The sequence below is a fragment of the Abramis brama genome (genome assembly GCF_963993115.1).
Source record: "Abramis brama genome assembly, chromosome: 13".
Taxonomy (NCBI): Eukaryota; Metazoa; Chordata; class Actinopteri; order Cypriniformes; family Leuciscidae; genus Abramis; species Abramis brama.
In genome coordinates this window covers 6,604,028-6,625,240 of record NC_139975.1, presented here as the reverse complement: position 1 = coordinate 6,625,240, position 21,213 = coordinate 6,604,028, and the positions used below count along the sequence as shown (strand labels likewise).

Sequence of the window (21,213 nt, the reverse complement as noted above, 5' to 3'; positions counted from 1 at the left end):
CTGCTGACGAAAACAACTCGAGAACGCGGGGAAGCGTTAGCTTCTGGAATTTAATTCAACTCAATAACAGCAAGAGAGAAACGCAATTAAAATATTTCCAGCACAGTTCATTTAGTCCGATAATAACTGTGGTTAAAATAAAGCAATCTTAGGGAAAATAAGTGCTGCAGGAATATGAATGTGCAAGAAATTAGATCTACTATTGCATTCGTGTATATAGAGCACAAAATGGCATTAGGGCCAAATCATGGAAATGAAAACCAGGAACTAATATTTAATCATGATTGTTAATTATGATTGAGCTTTATTTATTTTAAACTGCTTCGTGACGAAGATGCAGATTATGACCCCAGATAAGGGCCTTTAAAACCGTGATGCTCTCAAACTGAAAGCAAACGATTATGATGGCAGATATATGACAAACTTTTAAGAGAACCAACTCACATTGTGATACTATGTTTTTGTTGCACAACACGACCTCGTGCAGTTAAAAGCCACGACTCGGGATGCTTTATTCGACATCACTGAGAATCAACAACATGTTTTCCTGCTACTGACACACACACACACACACACGCGCGCGCGCACACACACAGGAGGAGCGCTTCTTATTGATACAGCTTTGTATTCAGAAAATTGATTTTTATGCTTCCCTCTAGCCACTTTGTGCTGCGGAGAAATATTTTTATTCGTGCGAAAGCTGAAATAAGTACGTAATAAAACGATGATATATTAAATTCGTTTTCCTTGCTTTCAGGTTTTATTATGCGCCATTTTTCATTTTTATTGAATTGAAAGCGGAGAATCTTCCACTGTAGCTTCAGGCAGAAAAAGGTTAAATTATTTGCGCCAATCACAGCGGCTTCTGCATCACTAAAGGCAACTGATGCTTCTCTGGCTTCAGCCTTTATTTTACGCACCCAAAGGCTACAGTGCACTTCAATGAAATTCACTTTCATTTGATTAAGCAAACGCATTGCCATGTGTAAAGCTGCATGTTTCTGTACCCTTGATAAAACCCGAAGAGCTCTTTTCAGAATTGAACTAAACATTTTGGCCTTTGTTGGATGGGATAATTAACAGCATCAACCCTGTGGTTTGCAAGTGATCTTTTTTTATCTTTCACAACATTAAAAATGAAGCCTGTATTTTATTACTGTTATTATTCTAATATAGCCCAACCATGTCAATAGAATTTTCCTGCAAAACTCACCTTTTTACAAGAGTCAATGGGAAACAAGATAAAAATTAGAAATCTTTTTAAAAACATAGTTTTAACCACAAGTTGTAATCGTTGTATTCATGTTGGTTTCACACATTTTCGAAACCTCTATTTATATTCTATATAAATGTTGACAAATGATCTAAAAGTAATCATCCAGTACAAAAAGGGTAAGCATAAATTAAAAGACAAAATAAATTGCACCTTTAAAAATGATGAATAAAAAACTGAAAACAAATATAATGATTATCTATACGTTTAAGGTTACTCAATTTGAATTTGACCTTTCATATATAAAGGGAAAAAAATGACCTTGGTGGCCCACAGTCATAGGGTCTAAAGTTATCTGTTAAATGTTTTTCTTGTCACATGACAACAAAATGGCTTCCTTCAGGTTGGTTACACCACACTGACTTTAATTTGGCAAAACACATATTGATATCTAAAAACAAAATCACTTCACTGCTTATTTTATTGAAAGAAACAATAATATAAGATTATGCCAAACTATACGTAAACGCTTTTTAATAATTCTGTTTCACTGCTCTATTTTCTAGGAACATAAAACATTTTATTTTTAAACGCGAGCTGTAAAACAACAGCCATGGATAAGGGAAAAAAATAGAAGCGGGTTCTTTAAGAGAGGGGTGCGGGCGCGAGGCATTGTCTCTTTATAGAAGTGTGCGAGAGCCAATGGAGACGCGCGTGACAGAGTTTGGGCAGAAGGGGTTTGTCTCACCTGCTCGAAATCACTTCAAGAGGAGCGTGAACAGGACATTTTCAGTTCACGACAATTAATACGCACGTATCGGACAGTTAACACTTCACTTTAGATAACAGTGATGAGCTCAAGTCTGGGCCGCGCGCCTTTCTGAGGTACAGCACCACTCCAGAAACGCGTCGCTCTGTTTGCTATACAACTTGGCAACTCTGCAACTCATCACTCCGGGATTTAACAGTGAGCGCGGAGCCCTTTCCACTGGCGAGTTGCTGTTTTAGGCATAATCATGGAACTGATAAAGAGCCAGACGCAATGCAAGAAAGTGTTGGATAACGTTGATTTAATCGTGAAGGAGTCAAAGTGATTTCTGATCTTCACAGTTTTTGTGCATTGAATGGCAGCGATATAAATTGCACGAGCTCTGAGCACTTCAAGGAAGAATATTTGTTTTTGTTGTTGTTGGTTTTTTAAACAAACAAACAAAAAATACAATTTTATACGTCTGGGAATAAACCGTATTGCGTTGAAGTTTTAGGAATTAAACATCTCAACCCTCCAAGCTGTGAGTAAAAGAACGAACCACGACGATGGAGCACACGGGGATCGAAGAGGTGAACCAGACCCACCAGCAGCACGAACCCATCAGTTTTGGAATAGATCAGATTCTCAATGGTTCCGATCAGCCGAGTAGTTGTATGCTACCGAGCCGAACCGGCGACCCGGACTATGCGCTCGCGCCGAACGTCTACGCGAACGGCTACAACAGCGTATACAATCCGGCCTGTTCGATGGCGGCCGGACTGGCAGGTCACTACAACGTAAACATGAACATGAATGTGAGCATGAATATGAACGTTAACGTGAACTCAGGGAATGCAGGAGGTGTCATCCGCGTCCCGGCCCACAGACCCATGCCACCCGCAAATCACCCGCCGACAACAGCCCATCCACCGGGCATCGCGGCGGGGATGCCCACCATGCCCACGATACCCAGCATGGGCAGTCCCGCCAGCTTCTCGTTCCCCTGGATGGAGAGCAGCAGAAGGTTTGCGAAAGATCGGCTTACCGGTAAGACTTGATTATATTTACAGCGCTGTTAGAAAGCAGGCTAGACTAATAATGACCAACATCAACGAAGACGGACAATTCATTTGTTGCTGACTTTTAAGGTCGATGTTAAAACAATGAGGAAATTGTTTCAGTAGCTCAGAAGTAGGCTACTGAATAAACAACCCGGTCACACTAAATGCGTCTCTATCGCACGCATTGTGTTTATCGTGCAATTTGTACGCGAAAATTAGTTTTTACGTGGATAGGATACGCCTGGGTACGTTTAGGGTAGGTTTAGTAGTGGTGTGGGGTGCGTGTGTATTAAGTGCAATAAAGTGCGTATCAAATGCACGCCAAAACTGCGTATCATATGCACGTAAAAACTCATTTTCGCGTATAAATTGCACGATAAACACAATGAGTGCTATAGAGACGCATTGTCATGAATGAACGTCTTTTATATCAAGAGAGAGAGAAAAAAAAATGTAGTTGCTGATTAAACTTAAATTGCTGCATGCAGATTTTCCAACGATTTCCCATAAATTAAACCCATACACTAATATTAATAATAAAAATGTTGTTGTAAAAACAGCGGCATTTCAATTAATAGCAGAATATAAATTCATCAAACACACAGACTTAAAAAAACAAACAAACAAAAAAACGCTACGGTATTTTATTATTAAAATTCCTTACATGTAGGGCCTAATATTTTACTGTTCCTTTTAAAAGAGAAGAGTAAATCTCAAGATTACAATAATAAATAATATTATTACTGTAAGAAATAAATGAAAAACATCACAGCAGAAATTCAAAACTGAAAGCCTCTTTTCAGGCCCACATTTCCACCGAGATATTTTCTTTGACTGCCGTTTGTTAAACACATATTTCAATGCATTACGTAATATTCACGTTTCAATACAATAAAATATATTTACATATAAAATAATTAGATATGCGTAAATATAATATTTCAGCCTATTTAGCCTAGATTATTTTTCTGGAGCCAAATGAATTTCTATTTAAAATAAATGCCTTCTAACTTTAGTCTATAGAATATTAATTCTGTTGCCATTATTTAGGTTGATGATTTGTTGTAGTTTTACCCGTTTCTTTTTCTCTTTTCTTGCTAAAACACTTGAAGTGTCACATCTCTGCATCGCGCTTGAATTAATATGGGAAATCCTCTAAACCCTTCACTACAGCTTTACCCGCGACACATCTGAAAACAGTAACACTAGACAATCCTTTAAACCAGCACGCTCACAATAATTCAGTTTTATTTGAGACAGCACATGCTGTTGCACCAGCACCACCTCGGCCTGTAGATATTATACGTGTGTATTGCTCATAAAAACACAGTGGCTTTCAAAACCACGATTTTTTATGGAATGGTTTTATGACACCGTCACGTCTATATTCTTGAGCTACTGTCTCTCTGGGCCATTAGAACAAATGAATGATGATCCTGTGGTTGCAGGGAGCTAAATGTTGCCACTATGTCACAGCCAGTAGTAATGCGTAATGGCATGTTGACAAATCGTTTTAATCTACGCAAACATAATACCAATAGAGATCCAACAGAGGACGATTTTGGATAACATTTCCAAGTGGGACGGGAAAAAAAAGCATGCGTTTCTGAAGAATAGCCTAGCCTGTGTATGATTACAGAAAAGGAAACGATATTTCATTTTTGTTAGATTAATATTTGTGTAGGCCTATTATTGAGATTTATTAATCTTTTTATTTATTACTTTATATATCTTTTTTTTTAATGTATATTTTGATGAAGCACATTCCAGATAATAAATAATAAGAAAATATAGGCTATGCATGACGTTAGCCGGACGTCTGTAGCAGTAACATCCTCCTCCGTTTTCCGTTTAGTCAGTTCGCGTCTTCAAATGACGTCACTCACAGTCAGACGAAAAAGAAGAATATGGATTTCTGCGCATTAAATATTCAGAATTCCGCTCTATTCTCATTCATTATTAAAATGAGAGAATGATATGTCAAGTGCAAATGCTCTTTTGTAAATATGCTTATCAATTTTACTCATAGTCACTTTGGGCCTCTCGTTTATTATATTTTATCTATTCCGTGCCTTTGAATTGCGCTGGATATAGAAGTAACGCAAGGCCTATTTCAGTTTTGTTTTTTAAAAGAAATTAAATGTACAGTATAAGTATATAAACATTAGATGATGTGGAAAAACACATACATATCTATATACATATATATACAAAATAATAACTGTTTGCTGAAACCAAAAAAAATCACATAATTTGCGTCTAACACCTTGAATGCTGTCTTTTCGTTTTCAAGATATTTAGACTAAATTATACCAACATTATAAGAAATATAATAGTAGTTTTAACATTGCAATTAATGAATACAAACAAACCAGAGCCACTTCGTCATAATGCGCATAGGCTTTGTTGTAAAGTCAAGATGCCTGTCTGGAACAGGTTTATCTTTTTCCAGTTATTTTCACCGTCAGCTTGAATTGCATGTCTGGATTTCACCACAAGTGTCACGGCGCGTATAGGTGCACGGACAGACCTGAGACTCGATATGCACTGCAGGCCGGACATATCATGCCGAATTGGGAGGCGATGAAAGGCTATACCACATGTTCTTTTGTTAATTGACTCCCTGGCAGTTTGCAAGTTTATAAAAATCCAGAAATGCATAAACAGATCAGTCGCTTTCAAGTCAATAAACACAGGTGCTCTGGCGATGGTAACGGCGCGCGGCCTTTACGCACGGCTTTTCTGTTCCTGTTAACAGCATTGGTGACAACTACGACGTGCAAAGAGCTATATACAACTTTGTAAGCAAAATGACTGCTGTAATATACCATTTTCAAATATACACAATGCCAGAATCTGCACTGACGCAAGAAAAACGAACGTATCCTATAATTTAAACTTCTGTTTAGTGCCTGTAATCGTTTCCGCGCGTGCTCTGAAAAGGCACTGCAGCCACTTGCACTGATTCACATAACAGTATATTCATCAGTAGGTAAATCTATTTGTGTTACCGCTGGTGGGGGCTATTGGGTCCAGCTGCATCACAACATGGGGCAGGTGATGGTCGTAATCTGATATCACTGGCCTTGGAGAAATTGCAAAATGAAATTGCATGTGGATGCCCCTCAATCTGAAATGACAATAATGATCTTTCCCACCCATAAATACAAATGATTATGAAACTGAGACGAGGCCGTGTAGCCATGGTGACAGTGTCTGAAGGGACGACGAGGCTCTCGAGCGGACGGTTTATGGCTTTTCCTGACAATTATTCTATTTTATTCGATATTTCAATTCCCATCATGAGGGAAAATTTAAAGGCACATTCTGTTTTGCCTCACTGCGCGTAAATAGCGACAAATGCCCATGTTATATTTCAATATCGCGCTTTGAATCCATTACATGTATATTTATTAGATTTCTACAAAGGTAATATTCGCAATGGGAAAGGCAGGCGCTGTCGCATGAAGGTGATATCACGTATAACTGATTTTATTACTGGCCGCATATTCTCTAAGGCAAGCTTTGATTTTTTGATGTGCTCACCATAAATTTTATTACACAGACTTATCATTTAGAATTCCCTCTGCTGTCGAGAGTGAATACGGGGATTGTTTTTGTTTCCATTTGACCCACATATGTATCTGCGGAGGAGTGTTTCTGGGACATTTATTATTAGTTTTGTTCTGCAATCTGCACACCTGACATATAGTAGAAAAGAAAAAATAACACCGATCAAGTAAAAGCTGTGACATCACATCGACAGAAAAAAACAAAAAACAAACAAAAAAAAAACATATAGCCACGCACATAAACATAAAGTAGCCTATATCATATACCTATTTAAAAATAGCATCTAATAATATAATTCATTTCTCTTCATAATTTTGATGTCAAACGCTCTTGGATCAGACTGAATATTATCCGCGTGCGTAATTGATGATGACGCGTGCCGCCTGTCACTCAAGATCAGCGCTTTAATTAAAAGCAATCAAATCCAATTACGCACAGGAATGAAGAGTCATGCGCTTAATCCAATCAGAAGTCTTTTTACTAGCTTGTCTAATAAAATATGACAAATAAACTAATGATCTGGGTAGGAATGTTCTGATCAAAATAAAATATCGAAATAAATAAAATTATGACACCTTTTATTTTATTTTATCAGTTACTCAAATAAAATGAAGCTGGACCAAAACACATTCAATGTCAGCCTGACCTCGTGTCAGGAATCCCAGCGTGACTAGCGTGTGAACTGTTGAGAAGTTCTTCTGAGAGCAGCAGTGAATCTTCAATTACACAAGAACGTGAATGAATGTAGTTGAGTAGTTGACATTTACAGATCTCCAACATGGTATTATCTGAACTCCAACCTGCCAAACAGAAAAAAATATCTCTGTCTTCACACATGGCCAGCCAACCATTGCAAGACCCAAGTTCAGCCACAAGGATCACAGAACACCTTGGTCAAAGGTCACTCGCTTGGTTTACTCAAAAACAGGGTTTTACACTCCAATTATTTGTCATAGTCCAATTCCGTAATTTAATTTTTTTCCCTTTTATTTTAGGATAGTCATACTATATAAGTTATTCTGTCTAAATGAACTATGCAATTTAAAATAATTATCTAGGACATGTAATGTTTAATCTCTCCCTTTTACGTTTTCTTTTCACAAAATTACAATTCATACACACTATACTGTCCATGTAAACATTTTCTTTAGATGTTCCATATTAATTTGGGATTCCATTGCAACACGGAATCAAACAGACTGATTTTTTTTCAATACAGGAATTACCTATAGGGACATGTCTAAATGTAAGAATAATATACATTCTGTGTGTGTGTGTGTGTGTGTGTGTGTGTGAATAAATACACACACACACACACATACTGTGTTGGTTTAATACATTAAATACATGAAATATTATAATATTATATTAACAATGATATATGAACATACAAATGTATATACATTTATATTCAGGGGTGTAACCTCCATATACAGACATGTGAGGGACAACATTCATGGTTGATAATATGGGCTTTTCCATGGTTGATTCTTATATGACATCTGGTCTATACTTTATTCCTGAATATGTGGTTCCATCCTTGTTTGTATTCATCAAATGGCGATGACAGTTTGCCACACACACTGCTTATGTAGCATATAGAGAGGGGGTGTCATCATCCATTTGCTGTTTGAAATGGGTAAATTAATGTCATTGTGCATGACTTGTGATTTATTTATGCAGTTTCCTCGTTTGTTTCATTCAGGTACACAATACACATACACTGTCCAGCTAACACATCAGGAGAGCAAAAACTGATTTTATTACTGATATATATATATATATATATATATATATATATATATATATATATATATATATATATATATACATACAGTATATATATATATATATACACATACAGTCTTACCAGTTGATATAATCATCATATTTTTATAAAAGGTAACAGAGGTCAAGGTGGGCTCGCATTTAGGAAACATTTTATTCACAGCTGATTCCACAACTAACATTAGTAGCAAAAAATAACAGGAAGGAGGGGAGAAGTGAAAAAAATACATACAAATAATTCTGTATACAAAAATCAAGACCTCTGTTGTAAAACCATGAATAGCTAATGCATAATACAGAAGGAGTGAATGAGAAATGAACCTGAGTTCACTGCTGCTGCTGCAAGCACTTTATGTCATACAAACCTGAAATATAATGTGTCCATGTGCTGAAGTTTAAAAACAATCGCGTTCTGAGGTAACCATAGCAACGGTGTGCCGATCGAACGCTCAGTTCAGTTCAGGAAAATGAGTCACAAATAAATCACATACAACTTGTACGTTTTGTTTAGAATGTCGTTAAGAATGTTGATCGACTCATTTTGATGTTCATCATCTTTCAACCAAATTAAATAGGCCTATAGGCCAACATATTTCAGAATATATATATATATATATATATATATATATATATATATATATATATATATATGACCCAGTGTTTAATTCAGCCCTACTGACCATGGATTTACTTGCACTGTTATGACGGTATAGCTGAAGACTTTAAAAAATACAATAAATACATTTAGAATTAAAACTTTGAAAATTGGCTTTTACAAAACAAGGGAACACTTTATACCTAATAATCATTTTCAAGTTATCAAACGTAATTTTCAGAAATTAAAATATTATTATATGATACAATTATTTTCATGACATTACATAAGCTTATGTAATTCTATATTAAGCATTATTTAGGCCTAATGGTTCTGCGTGAGTATGATTTGGCTTACTGAAAGTGTTAACGAATGCAAATATTTTTCACCTTTACTCACGCCCAATTCCTGTGTTTTTCCAGCAGCTCTTTCACCGTTCTCCGTGACACGACGGATCGGTCACCCGTACCAGAACCGAACTCCGCCGAAGAGGAAAAAGCCGCGCACGTCGTTCAGCCGCGTGCAGATCTGCGAGCTGGAGAAGCGCTTCCACCGGCAGAAGTATCTAGCGTCCGCGGAGCGCGCCACGCTCGCCAAGGCCTTGAAGATGACAGACGCTCAGGTCAAAACCTGGTTCCAGAACAGAAGAACAAAATGGAGGTGAGTGAAAATATACGATTATAAATGCCTTGTTTTGTCCAATCCCAAATCAGTCAAAAAGTTGTTTTAATAAAAGAAAGAAGCGACAAGAATATATGTAACACCAGCACTTTCACAAATTAGAAATGAGCACAACCAACAACTTTCTGCTGACTTTTTTTTTTCCCTCAATATTATTTGCGATCCTATTTATTTTTTTAACTAAATTTGATTACCACGAATTTATGCACAAATTTAAAAAATGTCCTTCTATTAGAAATTAAAACTTTATCTTTGAAAATTGCATTCATTTAAAACAAAAACAAAAAAACAGAGGTAGCCTACTTTATATTGCCTTTATTTGTATTCATTTATAGTTAGTTAGTCATAGTTGTGTTCACAACATAGCTTATATATATATATATATATATATATATATATATATATATATATATACATACATTTGGCAATACATGATTAGATTTCCCAATAACAGCTATAATTTAGTCAGAAATTAGTTTAAGTGAAAGGGGCATTTAGGCCGAGTGGAAAATACTTTGAATCTGCAGAGGTTTGCATTTTTATTTGTTTATTTATTTTCCATTGGACACCAATTGCCTTGACCAAGCAGAAACCTTGAAGCTCTTAAAAGGCTCTGTGGAAACTTGCTGTCCATGCAGTACAGAACCTATACTTCTGAATAATTGAGAGCATGTCCATCCTTTCCCCATAATCTACTCAAGCTTTTGCTGTTGGCTCTTTTGGAGCAAATAAGTGCCCAATCTAATTAAGAGCAGGCTTACTTACCTTTGGTTTTACCAACAGGCAATAGGCAGACAAGAGCTGGCTGAACGTGATTTATTTATAATGAAGCTGAGTCATGGCCTTTCACAAATAAAAATGTATTATGGTCGTTTCAGCCTACTCATCAATATTTATGGAGCTCAACTTAATTCAACAATGATCTGTATCTGATGAAAGCTGCTGGGAAACATTCATTAGCCTGGTCCCTTCTCTGCACTGTTGAATTTGCTGTGCCTCTTAGGAATTAAATTCTGGTAAATCTTTCTGTATACCAACCAAATCCGAATATCAACTGAATTTAACAACACTGAAAAAAATTGATCTCAAAATGAATTCAGATTTCAGAGAGGCCTCTATGAAAATCATACAGTCCAAAGACCTCATCTTCCATGACCAAATCTGTCCACCATGAGGGTCTAAATGGTTGCTTTACCTGCCGCCCGGCGTCCATTAGCCACACACATGCAGCTAAATGCATGACTGTAATGTGATTGCACTTGTCTCATTTGATCACAGGCTTGTTACGCGTACATTCGACACACAAATACATCCTTCATCCTCAAAGTGTCTCTAGACTAGTCGAATATTATACATCACGACAAAACGGGAAATGCAGCACTCATTTGTTTTAAGCTGTTTTTCTTTGCATTTTCCAAGCTGTAAGTGATCACACTTGAACCATTTATCATCTTAAATGTGATAAAATATTCAACATAAATGGTACTTGTATAACTTAGTTTTAAGAAATATTTAAATATACTGTATATGCATTAAACGACCCTAATAAGTGTCTCAAAAAATATGTTGGAAAATGTGCAGTTTTGTTACTGTAAGGAGCCATTTATATCCTTAAAATGCTTTTGTTGGTGCATCCTGTAGTTAGACTGATCATTTTTTGCCTTTTAATTTATTTTAAAAAAAGAGCCTTTCAGGGGTTTCCATCATTTAATGGATTTAGATTTAATTAATTTTTTATTTTATTACATTTTATGAATTAAGAAGTGTGTAAAGACATTTATCACTAGAAAAAATATGAAAGAACCAGAAAACATGAAAGTACTATGCAATAATTTAAGACATTTCAAACCATTTTGTTATAAAGGGTTCTTTAAAATTGAAGGGTTCTATAGGGGGTAAAACAAATCTACTTTTATATATTCTGATTAAATACATTTTCAGTGAATTATTTTATGTTAAAGGGATGGTTCACCCCAAAATTTATTTTTTATTCACCCTCATGTTGTGACTTTATTTCTTCATACAGTTTTTTTTTATGTGTCCTTACAATGAAAATCACAATGATAAAAGCAGTGTGGAACGACACAAGGGTGATTAAACGAGAGATTTTGAATGTTTGAGTGAACTATCCCTTTAAATGAATGCAGCTGATAAAAAGATTAATGATGTTCAATCTATCAAAGTATATCTCAGGTCCCCGGACCAATAAAATAGGATTTATTCATTGTTTTGTCACGTACTGTTATCTAATAATATTCACATCTGTTATGCCGACAGCTCCAATAGGCTCCTCATGTGTACAGTCAATGCATTATTAAATGTACAGTACCATTAACATTCACATGTTTCATTCAAAACGACTTTAGTCATAACGCACATATTGTTATTTTTCACAAAGGCATGACATCTCTTTTGTGTATGTGGAGAGCTCAGATCTCTCAAGGTAATTAAAACCAGCCTAGGACCTGCACTAGATAAACATGTTAGCTGACATAATCCACTTTTGTATTTGAAAAGGGGCTCTGTCACTGCACATCATGTTGACTTCAATCATGCGTCTCTGATGACAGGAGGCAGACCGCTGAGGAGAGAGAGGCTGAGCGACAGCAAGCCAACCGTCTGATGCTACAGCTCCAACAGGAGGCCTTTCAGAAGACCCTGAGTCAACCGCTCCAACAAGACCCTCTCTGCCTACACAACTCCTCGCTTTACGCCCTGCAGAACTTACAGCCGTGGGCCGATGACAACAAGGTGACGTCCGTCACCTCAGTCGCATCTGTGGTCTGACCCACAACTCTCATGTGTGCTAGTTAATTGAGAAAGGATTTTATAGTACATTAGGACACCAATTAGTCCTTAATTTGGGTGGATCTCTCACATTCTCACTTGGACTCACGAGCGCCATATGTTTTTTTTTTTTTTTTGTGAGATCTTGCTCTGTAAAAACGTATTTTCCAGTCACACATGGAAAGAATCTATTCAATTCCAATGATTTTTGACAGGATCAACTTTGAGCCTGGGATAAAAATCGCTAGAGCAATTTCAGAAAAAAACCCAATAACAGATTAAAGCGTATTTTTTGTGTATTTGTTTATCACTCAAGCATTTTTCAGAAATGTGCATATTTAAGTCTTGGTGTGGAGCAAAAACCATAATGTGTTCCCAGTTAAAGTGGAAACCAAACAAACACAAGCACAGTTTACATTTTCATTCCCACCTGAATCTGACTGGTCATTTGCTCGACCCTTATACATTCTCGTTCCTCTTTCTTCAGCTACCCATCTAAGAGAGGGACGGGCTATGTCCTTTCCAACCCCAAAACCGCAAAGCTGTCTGATGAATTTCACCCATCAAGACGGCTGTCTACGTGCCGTTTGGCATCAAGGAGACTGACTCAACCCCAGACTCGTTCATTCTTGTTCTTTTTATTTGTGTTTTTTTTTTCCCCTTTGGACTTTGTAAGATGTGTTTGTGATGCATGTTCTCTACATTTCTTGTATGAAGAGATGGACTAAAAACTGTTAGTTCTTTCAAGCTGGAGTCCTTCCTAAAACGCACTTTGGAAGCAATTATGGAGGCACTCTCTCTGGATTCTTCATGACGTGACGTTTAAAGGTGTTTTATATTAAAAAGAATCGTGACTTCTAAGACTATTCTTTTTCCTCCTCTGTGAAATTATTTTAGAATAATCTCTAAGGTGAAGCGTGTCATTTTTGCACAACTACAGAATAGACGATTTCAGAAATAATGGCAGAACAGCACGCAAATGGTTGAGCCAATGCTGTCGTGTTGGGCTGATCGGGATAGCACCACCACAGTTTTTATAACTTTTGGGGAAATCAAACGGCTTATTTTAAAGGGATATTTCACCCCAAAATTTAAATTCTGTCATTAATTACTCACGCTAATGTCGTTTCATCTTCAAAACACAAAGATGTTTTTAATGAAATCTGAGAGTTTTTTGTCCCTCCATTGACAGCTACACAACTACCACTTTGACACTTCAAAAAGAGATTGTAAAACTAATCCATATTGAGCGGTTTAGTCCAAATTTTCTGAAGAGACACGATCGCTGAAGAACAGATTTAATTTAGGATTTTATTCACATTTAAACATTGATCAGCGAACATAAACAGAATCTGCTTGACGAGTGAGAATGAACCTCATTGGTTCTTGAGAAGCTCAAACGTGCTGCGTAACACGAGAATGAACCTCATTGGTTCTTACTGAAGCTCAAACGTGCTGCGTAACATGAGAATGAACCTCATTGGTTCTTACTGAAGCTCAAACGTGCTGCGTAACATGAGAATGAACCTCATTGGTTCTTACTGAAGCTCAAACGTGCTGCGTAACATGAGAATGAACCTCATTGGTTCTTGTGGAAGCTCAAACGTGCTGCGTAACACGAGAATGAACCTCATTGGTTCTTAATGAAGCTCAAACGTGCTGCGCAACACTAGAATGAACCTCATTGGTTCTTACTGAAGCTCAAACGTGCTGCGTAACACGAGAATGAACCTCATTGGTTCTTACTGAAGCTCAAACTTGCTGCGTAACACGAGAATGAACCTCATTGGTTCTTACTGAAGCTCAAACGTGCTGCGTAACACGAGAATGAACCTCATTGGTTCTTACTGAAGCTCAAACGTGCTGCGTAACACGAGAATGAATATCATTGGTTCTTACTGAAGCTCAAACGTGCTGCGTAACATGAGAATGAACCTCATTGGTTCTTACTGAAGCTCAAACGTGCTGCGCAACACTAGAATGAACCTCATTGGTTCTTGCTGAAGCTCAAACGTGCTGCGTAACACGAGAATGAATATCATTGGTTCTTACTGAAGCTCAAACGTGCTGCGTAACACGAGAATGAACCTCATTGGTTCTTGCTGAAGCTCAAACGTGCTGCGCAACACTAGAATGAACCTCATTGGTTCTTGCGGAAGCTTAAACGTGCTGCGTAACACTAGAATGAACCTCATTGGTTCTTGCGGAAGCTTAAACGTGCTGCGTAACACGAGAATGAACCTCATTGGTTCTTGCTGAAGCTCAAACGTGCTGCGTAAAACTAGAATGAACCTCATTGGTTCTCGCACGTCAAGTGAACATTGAGGTTCTGTTTACCACAATTGATGTTGATCAATGCTTATTTGTGAATAGCCTAAATTCAATCTGTTCATCAGATAAAGCAATCGAGTCTCTTTAGAAAATTTCATATAGATTAGATTTACGATCTCTTTATGAACTTTTTGAAGCATAAATATAGTTGTTGCATAGCCGTCGATGGAAGGACAGAAATCGTTCAGATTTCACCAGAAAGATTTTCATTTGTGTTCCAAAGATGAACTTAAGTCTTACAGGTTTGGAACGACATGAGGGTGAGTAAATAATGACAGAATTTTCCTTTTTGGGTGAACTATCCCTTTAAAACTGATAAGCAGTTACACAGATCACTTTTAATTTTACTACATATTTTTAGTCCAAATCATTATTCATCAACTTGTAAAATTGATGATAATTGAGTGCAGTTTTATACAGAAAACAAGTTCTTGACACGTATTTTGAAAGCATTCATCAACCATGTCCACCTAGACACCGTAGGGGCGTAAACAACTGATAGGATCTCTGTGAGCCAAAACAGCAGTCAAAACAGGCCATCGCATTGGTTACCACAGAGGAGTGATATACACGTAACACAGGGAGGGGACGTGGAATCATAGCAGTTTTATTCACAGTAAATGAGCCTTTACATTCTGTTCTACACACGACTGCATCTCCCAGGAAATGCTAAAGCATAAACCGATTACGGCTCTCCACAGCAGAAAGAGCCAGCAGTTGAGTGGAACACAACATGAACAACGGGAACAATAATACTGTTGGACTTGTGAGATTAGCCCATTTTAAAATTCATTACACATAATCATGATCCAATTTAGTTATAGGGAAGGTGAATTAAACATTAAAATCTTGGAAATTGTTTCTGAAATTACAGAAGACATTTAAATCAAGTACACACACATTTTGTTTTCATGTTTATGGGGACATTTTAGGTCCCCACGGTGACATGAGTCCCCATGAGTCTGTGTGCATTCAGGTGAAACATGTACACACACACACAAACACACACAAACACAGTATAATTTGGGGTCAGTAAGATTTTTCTTTTTTTAATAAATTGATACTTTTATTCAGAAAAGACACGTTAAATTGATCGAAAGTGTCAGTAAAGATATTTTTATAGAAATAAACTATTTCAAATAAATGCTTTTCTTTTGAACTTTCTCTTCATCAAAGAACCCAGCAAAAAAAAAGAGCATGGTTTCCACAAAAATATATTTTACATGCTTTTATCCACACAATTTTTATCCAAAGCAACTTACATTGCATTCAAGATGCAATGTATTATTATATTGTTTAAATAGTAATGTTTTCAGCATTGATAATAATCAGAAATGTTTCTTGAGCAGCAAATCAGCATATTAGACTGATTTCTGAAGGATCATGTGACACTGAAGACTGGAGTAATGATGCTGAAAACTCAGCTTTGATCACAGGAATAAATTACATTTCAAAATATATACTGAAATACAAAACAGTTATTTTAAATTCACAATACAATCACCACAATATTACTGTTTTTACTAGCCTTGGCGAGCATGAGACGTCTTTCAAAAACATTTAAAAAAAAAAACATACCAACCCCAAACTTTTGAATGGCACATATTTAAAAAACTAGATTTCATTAGAATAAAAGTAAAGTATAATATATTAAGCAATCTTTTGATCAAACCTTCCTTTGTGTATTCATTCTCTTCTCTTATAAAGTGGTTCAATTGTTTCAGACTACACCCTAAGCAGAAGGACAGGCTGTTTTAGCCATCACACACTCCTGTTTTGTTTAGCTAAGTTTGATGCCATCTCGCCTGGTTAAGATCCTGTCAGTGTGAGTCAGTCGCCGCGGTAACGCCTCTCCTACCCTCATTTCCTCCGTCAGGCTTCCAGCCGCTTTCATCTTCCTGTCTTATTGTACCGCTGCGACGTGACTTGGCTCATTTTGCTGAAATTCCTTTCGGTCTCTGTTTTCGAAAAATCTCTATTGTGTTTGGCCGTAGGTGCTCTGAGTTTCTCTTTCTCCTCCTGATGTGCCTGATGTTTTTGTTTTTTTTGCCCTATCTACCTGAGGGCCCTCACCTCATCCAATAAAATGTTGCCACACAAGATGAGCGAGAAGCGAGAGGTTAAAGAATCACACTTCCTATCTCACTCAATGTTCCTAGACAGGCTCCAGTTTATCTCACAGACGCTACAAACCAATATGACCTATATGGCCTCCACTTCTTCAGATTGCATCAGATGTCCAACAGTTCAAAGATCCAACTGCATTTTCCAAACACAACCAGAAGAATAAACACAGTCCTTAAAGATATATACAAGAGTAACAAAGGCCCGGACATACCAGAACAGTGAAAAACACAATGCATCATCCATACATCTCATGTCATCTATGACAGCTCCATTTGGCAGCTAATGCAAGTAATACATTTTTTTTTTTAAACTCCTGTCTTGGTACATCTTGGTGTGCTGAAAATAGACTGTATCGACATGTATTATTTTTTATCTTATATAGATGAAGTGATGTCTGTGTGTCTAGTCACTCAAATCTTCCGAAAGAATTCAATAAAAGCCAACATTTCTTTTTATTAAGCGAAGAATGACATACTATGGGACACTCGCTATACAATTTAATGTAGCATAAAAAGACTTTTTCACACAATGTCGAGTCGTCAAAAGCATCACCATAGGAAAGCAACGCACACAAACAACTGATAAACCTGCAGTTACTGACACATCTGAATTGCCGATCTGCTCAGCGTTTGTGAACATCAGATAGCTGGTTCTCTTCTAGAAAGCGATACAGGTCTGCAAAAACATTCCTGTGAAAGTGAGAAGTTGGGAAAATATCTAAGAACTGAATTTCTCATCATTATAATAAAGTACGAAAGACAGGACTATTAACCCTTTAAAGTGTGGCATGAAATAATAGCCTGAAAAATATTTTTTATTATACATATTTTATATAAATATGATATATATATATATGTTATATATAATTATATATATATATATATATATATATATATATATATATATATATATAATATATATATATATAATTATTATATTTTTTTTTTACATGAACAGTTAATTGAACCTTTAAGACAAAAAAAGAAATTAGCGATATATATATATATATACATACACACACACACACATATATATATTATATATATAAAATATGTATAATAAAAAATATTTTTCAGGCTATTATTTCATGCCACACTTTAAAGGGTTAATAGTCCTGTCTTTCGTACTTTATTATAATGATGAGAAATTCAGTTCTTAGATATTTTCCCAACTTCTCACTTTCACAGGAATGTTTTTGCAGACCTGTATCGCTTTCTAGAAGAGAACCAGCTATCTGATGTTCACAAACGCTGAGCAGATCGGCAATTCAGATGTGAAATTCATGTGTTCATGGCAATTCATGTGTTCTCGGCAATTCATGTGTTTTATGATCAAAGATCTGTAGCAAAATAAACACAATGCAATGCAATACAATGATGATTGAGAGGTATGCAAATCAATCAAAATCCAGTTATGTATCTATCATATTAGATACATTTTAACATGATTTTTTTTTTTTTTTTTTTTTTTTAAAGAAAAAAGAAAATGATACAGTCAGGTAAACCTAAGTTGGTTCAGTTCAGAAAATGTTCATCCTGAAATATTACTAACAATATACAAGTTATTGTTAAGTTTACTTCATAACAATAAGATTTCACCGCAAAAAGACGTGATAATCTGGCTAGTAGATAAATGTATACATAAATATTGTACTGTGTGTTTCAGCAATTTCTACTTGATTTCAGCACTGACCATTAAAAAACAATGAACATCCACCATGCAGTTTCATTTCAGAAGGTACCCTGAATTAAAAAGAACATGTAGGCCTATATGTAAATACCCCATACTAAACATGACTATAAATTTGAACTCTCCTTTTGAGTGTTTATGAGAAAGAATTGAAAGTGTTGGCAGGAGCCAGAGACTACAGAGAGCTCTGAGTGTGTTTTGGGGTGTGTCGTCAGACCAGCATGTCTGTGTGTGTATACGGGTCACTCACGTTAAAGTGCTGCTGCCTGTTTTGAACGGGTTTCTTTCAAGATGGCCCTTTTCACCAAGCGCCTGCATGAAGGGTGGAACTGGAAGTGGTTATCTTCGTCGTTTTTTATGGCTGTCACCTCTAACAAAGCAAAAAACCTTTGTTCTTGTGAATAGGAAATCAAGTAAATCCTCTGAAGAGTTTAATAAATAGTCGAAGAGCGACATGGCCTAGTGAAACACGAGTCGTCCGTTGCCTCAGCCTGGCGCGTTCGAATCGAAGCTTCGAACACTTTACGAATCTTTTGATCTTTTGAATCAATGCTTCGAAGAAGTGGCGTGCACAGACAGAAAGGGCAAAAAAGAAGAAGAAGAGTTCCTTGTTTATTTTTAATCCTTTCTTTCTTTGGCATTCTATGAAAAGATGTTGATACAATTAGAATGCATGACACATCAAACGAAAATAGGGAAATTATGATAATATTACTAAATATTATTTAGCCTACTTAACCAAACAAAACAGTGAGAATCAAGAAGGTAATTATGAGGAATTCATGTTTAGTTTTGTTGATGTTGTAAATTTGATGTATGTATTATATGCATGAAAGTGTTAGCTATCATGAAATAACACTTTGCAATAAGGTTAAATTTGTTAATGAACTAATAATAAACTGAACTTCTACAGCATTTATTAATCTTAATTAATCTTAATTTCAGTATTTACTAAAACATTATTAAAATCAAAAGTTGTAGGCCTATTTGTTAACATTAGTTAATGCACTGACTGTGACATAACATGAACAAACAATTAACAGTCGTATTATTATTAACAAATACATTAACAAATGTGTTGCTCATGGTTAGTTCATGTTAGTGAATAATAAACAAATGAACCTTATTGTAAAGTGTTAAGCCTACTATGAAATCAAATATATAAATTCCTTACAATTTAGATTTGGACATGGACTTAAGATTTCATTTCACTAGATGTATTTCCCCAAGCTAATAACACTTGCTAAGGCCTTGCCTTGGATAAAAATGAATGACATTAGTGGCAATGGTGTATAAGTGTATTGTTATTTATTATAATATTTATAATAATAATTATTATTATTTAAATTTATCAGAGAGGGACACAATACATTTTGAGACAGAGGGGGCAGGGGCACTCTCCCTTTAATTTGATCAATTCAAGAATAATTTATGCAATTGTATATTGTTTATTTGAAAGAATCAAAAGTTCAGTTTTTAACTGGTCGAGGCTGATATGGGATTTAGAAAGTAGCCTAGTTATAATAAGTAATCCAATACCATTTAGAGAGAGTAATTAGTACAGTAATCTAATTACACTGTTGAAGATGTAATTACTAGCTAGTAATTCATTACTTTTTTTTAGAGTAACTTACCCAACACTGTACTGATCTCAGTTCAGTTTAATAATTTATGTTCATAAAAATTGTGTAGAGTTCCTATAAATGTCTTAAAATTCCATTTGTTAAAGTGTTTATAAGTTTCTTGGTAAACAAAATAAATGCCACACATTAATAAATTGCTACATATAATATATATAGCCTAGCCTATAATGTATCTTTATTGGAACTTACGGCTAATATAATAACTGATCTCTAATCAGTTTTATAATTTGTGTTCGTAAAGAAATTGTGTAGAATTTTTACAAATTGAAAATTAAAATTCCAATTGTTAAAGTGTTACATAATAAGTGCTATAAATTAATTAATTACTGCATAGCATATTACATAGACAGTTTATGTGTGATGACATTGATTACAATAGCCATTATTTTGCAGAACTTGACTGAACAAATGCTGTTTTCGTTTTCGCTTTAACCAGCAGATGTCCTCAGCGTGGAGAGTTTCAAGCATTTCGACACAGTGAATCAATTTTACGAAACAATTTGTTCAATTGATCCGACGTTTCGAAAAGCCTCGTTTCCCCCATCACTATACATCCTCAGTGCAGTAGCCTACTTTGTCTTTAACAGTTGTTGGGCCATTCCTTTAATTTATCCACCAGTATAGGCTACTACAAAGGTATGGACTACTTGCACAACTATACTTCAGCGCTCTAGTTAGTACATATCGAGAGTTCTGCGCACCTATAGCCTACATTCATGAGAATGCAGATTATCACTATGTTTTAAGGATGCCAGTTGATTAAAACAATGAATAATGAACTTTGTAGGCTATTAATTATTTTGAGCCTGCTGAAATATATTTTCCCACTGTGCATTCTGAATAATAAATAGGCTAAATATATGTATCCACTAAGCTGCAGCAGTCCTATGAAAATTATATATGCATATAGTCTTCTCATTAACAGTTTTTTTCTCTTTCTGACATTTATAGGCTACCTGTTGGGTTTACATTTT

The 21,213-nt window shown here is 35.9% G+C and overlaps 1 protein-coding gene across 5 annotated transcripts; it reads left to right on the top strand.

Annotated features, from left to right (window-relative positions):
- Positions 1-1,900: 1,900 nt before the first annotated feature.
- tlx2 (T cell leukemia homeobox 2) lies at positions 1,901-13,314 on the top strand (the record flags this gene model as incomplete). Of its 5 annotated transcripts, none has more annotated exons than XM_084132494.1 (4): positions 1,901-3,011; positions 9,404-9,641; positions 12,233-12,413; positions 12,937-13,314. In XM_084132494.1, the coding sequence occupies exons 1-4, from the start codon at positions 2,531-2,533 to the stop codon at positions 12,946-12,948; spliced, it is 912 nt and encodes a 303-aa protein (XP_083988620.1). In that variant the 5' UTR covers positions 1,901-2,530. The 5 variants fall into 5 exon arrangements, 4 of the variants coding, with proteins under 4 accessions (XP_083988620.1, XP_083988621.1, XP_083988618.1 ...); XM_084132495.1 differs by having other exon boundaries at positions 1,962-3,011; positions 9,407-9,641; XR_014608677.1 differs by having other exon boundaries at positions 2,006-3,011; positions 12,180-12,413.
- Positions 13,315-21,213: the final 7,899 nt, after the last annotated feature.